This window comes from Penaeus chinensis, chromosome 20 (genome assembly GCF_019202785.1).
Source record: "Penaeus chinensis breed Huanghai No. 1 chromosome 20, ASM1920278v2, whole genome shotgun sequence".
Classification (NCBI taxonomy): Eukaryota; Metazoa; Arthropoda; class Malacostraca; order Decapoda; family Penaeidae; genus Penaeus; species Penaeus chinensis.
The window spans coordinates 6,244,492-6,256,991 of NC_061838.1; the positions used below are offsets into that span (position 1 = coordinate 6,244,492).

Below are 12,500 nucleotides of genomic sequence, written 5' to 3' on the forward strand. Positions count from 1 at the left end.
GTGTCGTGCTTTGCCGTGTGTTAGTTCGTTTCGTGTTGTGTCTTGTTGTGTCGTGTCGTGTCGTGTCGTGTCGTGTCGTGTCGTGTCGTGTCGTGTCGTGTCGTGTCGTGTCGTGTCGTGTCGTGTCGTGTCGTGTGTCGCTCCTCCCTCTAGCCGAGTTTTCTAATGGTAGAAATTCATCGGTTTCCTTTTCTCTTTCTCCCTTCCCTTTCGCCTTTCATTTCCTTCCTCCTCTACATCCCAACCCTCCTCACCTTCATTCCCTTAACCCCTTCTCTTCCCACTTTCACTCACTCCTCCTTTTATTCGCTCTTCCCTTCCCTCTCTCCTTCCCTCTTTCCCTCCCTATCTCCCTTTTATTCCCTCACCCCCTCCCCTTTACCTGTCACCCTCCCCTCTCATCCCCTCTTCCCCATCTCATCCAACACGTCCTTTTCTATTCCTTCACCTCTCCTTTTCATTCCCTCACTCCCTTCCTTTTTCTTTTCCCTTTCTTCTCTTTCTCTTTCTCCCCCCTCTTCCCCCTCTTCGTCTACTCCAACACTCTCACCCCTCTTTCTCCTCCCCGTTCCCTATCGTCCATCCCCCTTCTCTCCTCCTCCTTTCCCCTCCCCATTCCCTCTCTTCCTTCGCCCTCCCCCTTCCCTCTCTTCCTTCCCCCTCCCCCTTCCCTCTCTTCCTTCCCCTTCCCCCTTCTCTCTCGTCCTTCCCCCTTTCCCCCTTCCCCCTTCCCTCCCCTCCTTCCCCCCCCCCCCCTTCCTCTTCCTCCCCCCCCCCTCCTCTTTTTTCCACCTTTCCCTCATTCACAACGGCAGAAATCCACAGTGCCATTGCTTCCCCAAGATCGCTGGCTCCCCGGAGTGCCTAGGTGAGCGGCCAAGTGTGGGAGATGGTGACACGAGGAGGAGTGTGTGTTATCTCCCATCAGATGCGGGAGATAGAGGAGAGAGAAGATTGAGAAATGAGGGGTGTGCAATGGCGTTATCTTTGGTGTTCTCTTTGTTCTGTTTGTGTGTGTGTGTGTGTGTGTGTGTGTGTGTGTGTGTGTGTGTGTGTGTGCGTGTGTGTGTGTGTGTGTGTGTGTGTGGTGTGTGTCTGTGTGTGTCCGTCTGTTTATTAGTCTTTTACTCCCTCTCCCTCTCCCTCTCCCTCTCCCTCTCCCTCTCTCTCTATCTATCTATCTATTCATCTACCTATCTACTCCTGCCTTTAAATGTGCCTAGAGCTACCCTGAGAGAGAAAAGATAGATAGATAAAAATACAACTTTTGTAAAATTAAAGTATCTTAGAATCAACAAAATCTCTTTCATCAGCACTTTTCATCAAAAAGAAATCATATTGTGATGATTAAAATGATGTTCCTAGAAGAGAGAAATTAAAACAGAAAAAAATAAATAGAAAAGAAAGAAAAAGATAGAAAGAGAAAAACTAAATAGAAAAGATTAAAGAATGAGAAAGCAAGAAAAAGAGGAGAGAGAATACGAAAGAATAAGAAAGAAAGATTGAATGAAAGAAAACGAACGACAGGAAGAATGAAAAAACAATAACAATCACAAGTAAAGAAACAAAACAGCAAACCAAAAAAAAAAAAGAAAAAAAAAGAAAAGAATAAGAAAACGAAAAAAAAGAAAACGAGAACGAAAAAAATAAAAAAAAACAGCAAGAGAAATCATTTTTCCTCCTAATTTGATTCGCCTAATGGTTCCCGGAGATTCATCACAAGACACGTAGGTATCACCAAAGTATGCAAATGCGACTTGCAACACATGACGCAGGCCCTAATCACGGTTGCAGGGAGGTGTTGCATATTAATCAAACTTGTGTGAAATTACTCCCCTTTGTTGCACGTCGGAAGTGGGTTCTGTGGAGCTTCTTGCAACGTCGTAAATATCGAATCGTAAGGAGGGGGAAGATAAAGAAAAGGGAGAAGGATAAGGGAGAGGAATGAGGGAGGAGGAGGAAGGAGGAGGAATGAGGACTGAGAGGGAATGAGGAAGGAGGAGGAAGCAGGAGGAAGGAGGACTGAGAGGGAATGACAAATGAGGATGAAGAGGGAATGAGGAAGGAGGAGGAAGGAGGACTGAGAGGGAATGAGGAAGGAGGAGGAAGGAAGACTGAGAGGGAATGAGGAAGGAGGAGGAAGGAGGACTGAGAGGGAATGAAAAATGCGGATGAAGAGGGAATGAGAAAGGAGGAGAAAGGAGAACTGAGAGGGAATGAAAAATGAAGATGAAGAGGGAATGAGGAAGGAGGAGGAAGGAGGAGGAAGGAGGACTGAGAGGGAATGAAAAATGAGGATGAAGAGGGAATGAGGATGGAGGATGACGAGAGATAGATGAAGGGAACTGTGGGGAATAAAAAGGAAGAAGGAACGGAGCTAAATCGGGAAGAGAGAGAGAGAAAGGAGGATGGATAAAGAAGATGAACGAGGAAGGAATATTAGGAATAGAGAGAGAATTAGGAATAAAGAGAGAAAAAGGAAGATGGATAGGGGAGAGGAGAGAGGAAGGAGGAGGAAGGAGGAATGAGAGGGAATGAGGAATGACGATGAAAAGGGGAGAAGGAATGAGGAAAATTAGGAATAAAGATATGAAAAGGAAGATGGATAAGAAAGGGGAATGGGGAATGAAGAATAAATAGGTTTGAGAGGGAATTAAAAAGGGGAATGGGGGGAGAAGAGAAGAAAGAAGGAATGAAGATGAATTAGTAATAAAGATGGATAAGGAAAAATAATGAAAAAGGAGAAGGAAGGCGGATTGAGAGAGAATGAGGAGGGAAGGAGGATGAAGAGAGAATAAGGAAGAGAAATGTAAACAAGAAAGAGGGGAGAAGGGATTTCGATAAATTTGGAAGAAAGAGAGAAAAATGAAGATCGATAAAGAAAGCGAGTTTGGAAGAAAAGAAGAAACAAGAGAAGAAGACTGAGGGAGAGAAGTTGAGAATGAAGAAGAAATGAGGAGGGAGAAGGAAGAAGGAATGAGGAGCAGGGAAAATGAAGAAGAAAGGAAGAGGAGGGAGAGTGAAAGAGGAATGAGGAGGAAGGAGAAGGAAGAAGGAATGAGGAGGAGAGAGAATGAAAAAAGAATGAGGAGGAGGAAAAAAGAAGAAGAAATGAGGAGGAGGGAGAATGAAGGAGGAATGAGGAGGAGGGAGAATGAAGGAGGAATGAGGAGGGGGGAGAAGGAAGAAGGAATGAGGAGGGGGGAGAAGGAAGGAGGAAGGAGGAGGAGGGAGAAGGAAGAAGGAATGAGGAGCAGGGAGAAGTAAGAAGGAATGAGGAGGAGGGAGAATGAAAGAGGAATGAGGAGGAGGGAGATTGAAGGAGGAATGGGGAGGGAGAATGAAGGAGGAATGAGGAGGAGGGAGAAGGAAGAAGGAATGAGGAGGAGGGAGAATGAAAGAGGAATGAGGAGGAGGGAGATTGAAGGAGGAATGAGGAGGAGGGAGAATGAAGGAGGAATGAGGAGGAGGGAGAAGGAAGAAGGAATGAGGAGGAGGGAGAATGAAAGAGGAATGAGGAGGAGGGAGATTGAAGGAGGAATGAGGAGGAGGGAGAAGGAAGGAGGAGGAGGGAGAATGAAAGAGGAATGAGGAGGGAGAAGGAAGAAGAAATGAGAAGGAGGGAGAAGGAAGAAGGAAGAAAGAAGAAGGAATGAGGAGGAGGGAGAATGAAGGAGGAATGAGGAGGGGGGAGAAGGAAGGAGGAAGGAGGAGGAGGGAGGAGGAAGAAGGAATGAGGAGGAGGGAGAAGGAAGGAGGAATGAGGAGGAGGGAGAAGGAAGAAGGAATGAGGAGGAGGGAGAATGAAAGAGGAATGAGGAGGAGGGAGAAGGAAGGAGGAAGGAGGAGGAGGGAGGAGGAAGAAGGAATGAGGAGGAGGGAGAAGGAAGGAGGAATGAGGAGGAGGGAGAAGGAAGAAGGAATGAGGAGGAGGGAGAATGAAAGAGGAATGAGGAGGAGGGAGATTGAAGGAGGAATGAGGAGGAGGGAGAATGAAGGAGGAATGAGGAGGGGGGAGAAGGAAGGAGGAATGAGGAGGAGGGAGAAGGAAGAAGGAATGAGGAGCAGGGAGAAGTAAGAAGGAATGAGGAGGAGGGAGAATGAAAGAGGAATGAGGAGGAGGGAGAAGTAAGAAGGAATGAGGAGGAGGGAAAAGGAAGAAGGAAGGAGGAGGGGGAATGAAGGAGGAATAAGGAGGAGGGAGAAGTAAGAAGGAATGAGGAGGAGGGAGAATGAAAGAGGAATGAGGAGGAGGGAGAAGGAAGGAGGAAGGAGGAGGGAGAATGAAAGAGGAATGAGGAGGGAGAAGGAAGAAGAAATGAGAAGGAGGGAGAAGGAAGAAGGAAGAAAGAAGAAGGAATGAGGAGGAGGGAGAATGAAGAAGGAATGAGGAGGAGGGAGAATGAAGAAGGAATGAGGAGGAGGGGGAAGGAGAAGGAAGGAGGAAGGAGGAGGAGGGAGAAGGAAGAAGGAATAAGGAGGAAGAAGGAAGAAGGAATGAGGAGGGGGGGAGAAGGAAGAAGAAAGGAGGGGGATGGAGAAGATAGAGAGAACAGATGACAAAAGGAAAACAGAGAGAATGGAGAGAATAAAGGGGATGAGGAAGAAATGGCAATGACAAAGGAAAGTTGATAAAAGGAAGATGAATCAATAATAAGGAAAAAATGGAGAAATAAAAGGAACAAGGAATGAATGAGATTGATGAAGAAAGGAAAGCGGAAAAAAAGAGTGAGAAGTGAATGGCAATAAAAAGGAATAGCTGGAAAGTGAAAACAACAACAACAACAACAAAACGGGAAACAATGAAGAAAACAAATACGAAGAAAGGAATAGATTGGAATAATGAGGAAAAAGAAATGGATAAAGAATGAGATGGAACAATAAATGACAATGAACAAGGAAAAGGAAGATAACCAATTAATGATCACGAAATAAGGAATATGACGTAGAAGGATGTGAACAAAGAATGGAGATGAACAGATAATGGAGGAGAAGAAGGAATGAAAATGAACAAAGAACGGAGATGACAAGAATATAGAAATGAACGAAAAACGAAGAGGAATAAATCATGGAAGTGAAGAAAGGATGGAGATGAACAAATGATGTATAAAGATCTATGATAAACAAAAAATGAAGTGAACCCCATAAAAAGATGAACAAAAAATGAAGTGAACCCCCTAAAAAGATTAACAAAAATCGAAGATGAACAAGAAATAATAATGAACAAAGAGTGGAGATGGTGAACAAAAGAAAGAAGATGAACAAAAAACGAAGGTGAACAAGAGAAAGAAGATGAACAAAAAACGAAGGTGAACAAGAGAAAGAAGATGAACAAAAAACAAAGTTGAACAAGAGAAAGAAGAAAAAACAAGAAAATACGATAGAAGTTGTGGTAATAACAACAAAACAACAACAACAATAACAACAACAACAATAATAACGACAACAGCAGTAATGATAGTAATATCGATAATAATGATAAGGATACTAATAATGAAAATGACAAAAATAATGGCATTGATGAAGATAATATCAATGATAACGATAATGATAATATTAATAATGATACTAATATTAACAGTGATAATGTTAAAAATAATAACAACGATAAAGTCATTAATAATAACAATGATAATATCAACAAACAATATTGTTAATGATAATCTATTACAAACAATTCTTTCCAGCATTCCACTCACCCCCCACCCCCACCCCTATTCTCATACCCCCCCCCCCCTTCCTCCAACCTTTAGACATGCAAAACCGAATTCTCCGCAACTGAACAACGAAATAAGACCTGCTCAACCGGGAAGTGTCATGAACAAACATTCGAACCATCGTAAACACAATTTCGAACCTTTTCAACAAGAGATAAAACCTTCGCAAAGCTAAGCATTCAAGACGTCAGCTGAGCATGACGAAGTGTCAGCTGCTGAGAAATGCATTCGAAACCCGATGCCTGTCTGTTCCGAACCCTGTATACTGATGAACAGATATTACATGCGATAGTTGATGGTCGATGTGGTTGTTATGATGTTTGTGTCGCTTCTCATGTCGCATACACAGATACACAGATGTATACACACATACATAAAGAGAAAGGGGATGAGTAAGAGAGAGAGAGAGAGAGAGAGAGAGAGAGAGAGAGAGAGAGAGAGAGAGAGAGAGAGAGAGAGAGAGAGAGAGAGAGAGAGAGAGAGAGAGAGAGAAAGAGAAAGAGAGAAAGTGACCGAGAAAAAGAGAGAGAAAAAGATAGACAGAAAGAAAGAGAGTCAGACAGACAGACAGACAGACAGACAGACAGACAGACAGACAGACAGAGATCGGGAACGAGGCGTTTCACTGACGAGGAGAGATAATGGATCTCATCACTAATGGCACAACTGCATCATCTACATCATTATCCCGTGCTAATGTGCAAATTGACGCTGTCGTCTACCACCTTCTACAGAGGATAATAATGCGCTCGGTTGATGAGAAGGGATAGATGAGGAAAGTTCTCGAGAGGAAGATGAGAGCGTATTTTGCATTGCGAGTCTGTGGTTGCCATGGTGATCCGTCTCGCACGTGTGTCTGTAAATATGAAGAATAGAAGGCGTTCTGTGTGTGTGTCTAGTGATATACGGGTTGCATTTGTATTTTGAGAAAGACGCACATGCGTGGACATGCATACACACGCACGAACGCACGCACGCACGCACGCACGCACACACACACACACACACACACACACACACACACACACACACACACACACACACACACACTCACTTTCTTCGCAGACGGATTATTAATCAAGTGCGTGCCTGATATCATTTTTTTCGGGAGATTCACCGAAAAATGGGTTTGGGCGAAGCTTGCATGATCAGTCATCTGTCATGCACATACAGGGGATCAAATTCACTCCTCGTTTGTGAAAATAATCGGTGAGAAAAATCAAGGAAGGTTTTAGACTTATTTTTCTTCTTTTATTATCATTATTATTATCATTATTATTATCATTATTATTATTATTATTATTATTATTATTATTATTATTATTATTATTATTATTATTATTATTATTATTATTGTTATAGTTATTATTACAGTTTTCAATGTCATCATGATTATTATTTTTCTTATCATTATCATCATTATTACTATTATTATTATCATTATGATGATTGATGATGATGATTTTTTTATAATTATTATTGTTATTATTATCATTATTATTGTTATTTTTATCATTATTATTGTTATCATCATTATTGTTATTATCATCATTATCTTTATCATTATCATTATCATTATCATCATCATTATTATTATTATTATTTCTATGCTTCGATAGTGTCTGATTTATGTGTTTTACATGTGCGTGTATGTGTTTCTGTTTGCGTGCGCGTGTGTGTTTCTTTGTCTGCTTGTTTAATTGTGTGTGTGTGTGGGGGGGGGGGGGGTATCTATGTGTGTTTATAATTGTGTATATATGTATGTGTATGTCTATATGTGCTTGTATATGTATGTGTATGTGTATATGTGCTTGTATATGTATGTGTATGTGTATATGTGCTTGTATATGTATGTGTATGTGTATATGTGCTTGTATATGTATGTAGTTTTGTGTCCGTATCCATGTATCCATCTCTATGTCTCTCTGCCTGAGAAACGTCGGTCTAAAGACATCCAGCGACGGAAATGAAGTCAGGAATGGTCTCTCTGCGCCCTCGGCCACCGAGCTAAAACCTGGGCCGATAGACGAGATACTTGGCTGCCACCACCACCACGATACGATTTCCTTCTCCTCTCTTAACCACAACCGTACGACCACTCAACCATGTGACAACTACTCAACCAGAATTCTACGACAACCGCAAACGATACGACTTCCTCCTCCTCCACTCTTAACCACAACCTTACGACCACTCAACCACAACGCGTTACATTTTCGCATTCGTCACCGTCGCCAATAGAAAAAAAATATAGGCCTATTACCTAATTTTGCTTGAGTGACAATCTTGTGACGTCATTGGTCAAAAAAGTGTATTTAATTTCTCTCAAAATATCCTTTCCACGTTTGTCTCAGTCCACCAATGTCTGCTAAGATTTCTTTCCCCTTTTTTCTCTTCCTTTTTCTCAATTTTCTTTTCTTTTCCTTATTTTTTCTTTGCTTTTCATTTTCCTTAATTCGTTCTTCTTTTTTGTTCTTCTTTCCCTTCTGCTATTCCTCTCTCTTACTCTCTTCCTTCTTTCCTCCTCTCTTTTCTTCCTTTTCCATTCTCCCTCTCTTTTCTATCTTTTCCATTTTCTTCCTTTTCCATTTTCCCCCTTTTTTCTTATCTCATTCCCTTTCTTCTTCTCTCCTCCTCACTTTTCTTCTCTCCTCCTCCTCTTCTGATTTTTTTCTTGGCTTTCTCTCTTTCCTTCTCCCTCTTTTCTTGTTCCCTTTCCTATTTTTCTCTTCCTTTGTCTCTCCCTCTTCTTCTCTTTTGATCTTTTCTTTTTATGCTACAGTTTATTGGCCAAGTTTCGCATCAGTAAAAGCAGAATTTACGAAACGAAATATTTTTACATCTTGACGAAACATTTTAACATTTTCTTATCTCGAATTCCTGCTTTATTAGTTTTTTCTGCACATTTATTCTTCCTTTCAGCTTTTATCTCTCTTCTCTATGGTTATTCTTAGAACTTGTTTTATTCGTCTCCTCTGTCAAGCATTCTTCTAACGCGTTTATTTATCAATTCAATGCAATAAATGAATTCATTTGAATTCCAATTCTTTTCTCCTATTTCTTCCTCCTATCACACTTTGCGTCGGATTTGAGTCCAATATATCTTCTCCAATTGGAATTGTATTGTTGCCTTTTGATTCTAATATAATTATATTCCTATTTTCCTACCTCCCTTTATTATGAGTTATATTTTTATCATGATTGTTATCACTTTTCAAATCACTTTTCCTCTCCTATGTTTGTTATATGTCAACCATTTCCTCGCGCTTTGTCGAGTGTTTTTTCTCCAAAATCCTCAGAACACATGTGAATAAGCTTTTGTATATCCTCTGCCATGGATATAACCCTTTCTAAGGACTAAATTTATCCCTATATCCTTTCCTTTCTGAACGAATATTGGTCTTATAACATTTCTCATGAAACCATCAAGTATTCTGTACCGTGTTGGATTCAATGTTGAACAAATTGCAAATACGACGAAGAATGAAAACGAAGCAACAGAGGGAAAAGGTTTTGGATATATTCGTGTGTTTTCTTGTTCTTCCATTCGTTGTTTTATTTGCATTTTCTTTCGTGTCCGTTTTTGGATTGTGTTTGCTTTTCTAACTCATTACTCTTCTCTTCTAATTTATTTACTCTTAGCTTGTCCTTCAGTTTTGGGTGAAATGATTAATAGCATATTCCTATATAATTTCAGCAATATTAAAATTGGATAATAACAAGAAAAAAATTTACCTCATTGTTTCAGGAATATATTTTTTGGAATAATCATAAAAAAAAACACTCGTCTTTTCTGTTATATAACTTTACACTATAATCATACAGAAATCTAATTCCCAATTTTGTTCTTGCATACAACCTTTGGGATAATCATGAAAAACCAATTCCTTCATCATTCCAGGAATCTAACCATTGAGGGAATCACACACACACAAAAAAAAAAATCCCTCATTATTTCATGAATATAACCTTTAACATATTTCCTAGTGTTATTATTCCCTACACAGTCATCCTTAACCATTTCAACCGATACGCCAGCCTGTCTCGCAGTTTTATAAACACATCAACAAGCCTAATTATCACGTTGATGCCTCTTTAAACGGCCATATACAATGCAGTTGCCAGATGTGTGACAAGATTATAGCCTGTTGTGAAATACTGGTTTTCTGTGAGCATCCCAATGTTGTTTTGAATTAAGCTCACAGATAAAATAGATTTCATGCATTGCAGGCTTAATCGCTATAGTTTATGTGTATGTTATCTGTGTGTTCGTCCAAGTATGTATGTTTGGTTATATGTATATGTGTTTGTGCGTATGTGTGCGTGTATGTAGATGTATGGGTGGGTATGTTTCTATATATGGGATATTGATACTTAGTTACATCAACCGAACTTTCACCATATTCACATGTACTCTGTCTCTCTTGTCTATCTATCACTCTTTGTCTCTCTTTCTGTCTGCTTCTCTGTCTGCCTCTCTGTCTGCCTCTCTGTCTGTCTCTCGGTCTGCCTCTCTGTCTGTCTTTCTGTGTGCCTCTCTGTCTGCCTCTCTGTCTGTCTCTCTGTCTGTCTCCTTCTCTGTTTCTCTCCCTCTCCCTCTCCCTCTCCCTCTCCCTCTCCCTCTCCCTCTCTCCCCTCTCTCCTACCTTCCCCTACCTTCCCCTTCCCCTCCCTTCCTCTTCCTCTCTTTCTCCCCTTCCCCTTCCCCTTCCCCTTCCCCTTCCCTTTCCCTTTCCCCTTCCCCTTCCCTTTCTCCTTTCCCTTCTCCTCCTCCTCCTCTTCCTCCTCCTCCTCCTCCTCCTCCTCCTCCTCCTCCTCCTCCTCCTCCTCCTCCTCCTCCTCCTCCTCCTCCTCCTCCCCTTCCCCTTCCCCTCCCTCCATCCAATATCCCTTCTGAGCTTTAACGACACAACTCCTGTACATCTTAGGCAAGCATACCACCTTCCCCTCCCCTCCCTACCTCCCTCCTTCCCCTTCCCTCCCTCTCTCCCTCCCTCTTCCTCGCACCTCGGAGATAATTCTAACGCCGCCTCCTTATTCGACTCCATAAGCTCACTCCCTCGTCATTACTCCGCTGCAGACACTCCATCCGGCGAGTCTGAGGCATCGCGGAACGACAGACGCTTCTCCCCTTCTCCCTTCTGAGCTCCGTGGCTGACACTCCCTCAACGACTGGTCCTGCTCGAGCCAAAACTGCCTGCGTCGTCGTTGGTATTCTGGCGCCGTTCCTTGATGTGCTGAGGTTTTCACGGAGGCTCTGCCTGCGTCTGTCTGTTGTGTCTGTCTGTTCTAGCTAGCTCGATTGTTGCCATTCCGGCTGTCAGTCTGTCTGGTTGTATGTCTGTCTGCCAGGTCATATGTCTCTTTCTTTACCTCTGTCTCTGTCTCTGTCTCTGCCTCTGCCTCTGCCTCTGCCTCTGCCTCTGCCTCTGTCTCTGTCTCTGCCTCTGCCTCTGCCTCTGCCTCTGCCTCTGTCTCTGCCTCTGCCTCTGCCTCTGCCTCTGTCTCTGTCTCTGTCTCTGTCTCTGTCTCTGTCTCTGTCTCTGTCTCTGCCTCTGCCTCTGCCTCTGCCTCTGCCTCTGTCTCTGTCTCTGCCTCTGCCTCTGCCTCTGCCTCTGCCTCTGCCTCTGCCTCTGTCTCTGTCTCTGTCTCTGTCTCTGCTTCTGCCTCTGCCTCTGCCTCTGCCTCTGCCTCTGTCTCTGTCTCTGCCTCTGCCTCTGCCTCTGCCTCTGTCTCTGTCTCTGCCTCTGCCTCTGCCTCTGCCTCTGCCTCTGTCTCTGCCTCTACCTCTGCCTCTGTCTCTGCCTCTGCCTCTGCCTCTGTCTCTGCCTCTGCCTATGTCTCTGTCTGTCTTTTTCTCTCTCTCTCCTCCACCCCTCGGTTTTTCTTTCTTCCCTTTCTCTCCTCTTTTCATTCTCCTCGTGCCAGTACACAGGGATTTTCGTTAGTGCCAATGTCCCATTGTGAAAACAAGAGTATCGGGTGCGGGGGAGTGGATAGAATTCTCTCTCTCTCTTTTCTCTCGTACTCACACTCTTCCTCCCTTTCTTCCTTCCTTCCTTCCTTCCTCCCTTCCTTCCTTCCTTCCTTCCTTCCTTCCTTCCTTCCTTCCTCCCTCCCTCCCTCCCTCCCTCCCTTCCTTCCTTCCTTCCTTCCTTCCTTCTTTTTTTTCTTTCCTTCTTTCCTTCCTTCCTTCCTACCTTCCTTCTTTTTTTCTTTCCTTCTTTCCTTCCTTCCTTTCTTCCTTATATCCTCCCTCCCTCTTTTTCCCTCTCTCTCTCCCACTTTCCCCCTCTCCCTCCCTCCCTCCCTCCCCCCCTCTCCCCCTCCCTCTCCCCCATTCCCTATTTCATCTACTTACCTATACACGGGGGTATCGTCAGTGCCAATGTACCACAGCGTGAGGACGGGAGTGTCGTGTGAAGGAGAGTGGATAGAACAGGGAAGCGAGGCGTTGTACCCTTCCACCACCTCTACCTGCGTCGTGTCAGCAGCTGTTTCTGTTCCGAAAGGGAGAGAGAAAAGGGAGAGAAAAGAGAGCTATTAGAAAATGCAAAGATATCGAAATTCGGTGAAGTTTTTAAGTGAATGTTGGTATTTATATATATATCAATATGTTTTATTGTTATTGTCCTTATCAATATATTTCATTTATAGTTACTGGTCTTCCGAGATTTGCTGTTGATGCGGATTTTTATTTAAATCTTAATTTGCTTTGGGAATGGTTTTGTCGATTTGTGATTGATGTGTGGAATGAATAATGGAGATAATTGCACTGCGAGA

General features: G+C 42.8%; 1 protein-coding gene across 1 annotated transcript in view; it reads right to left on the reverse strand.

The window, feature by feature from the left end:
- LOC125035876 (nephrin-like) overlaps positions 1-12,500 on the reverse strand; it is a 380,821-nt gene that overhangs the window by 91,156 nt on the left and 277,165 nt on the right. Inside the window, exon 2 of the mRNA XM_047628188.1 lies at positions 12,079-12,217. Within this exon, the coding sequence (XP_047484144.1) occupies positions 12,079-12,217 (139 nt within the window). The remainder of the gene's footprint in view (positions 1-12,078; positions 12,218-12,500) is intronic.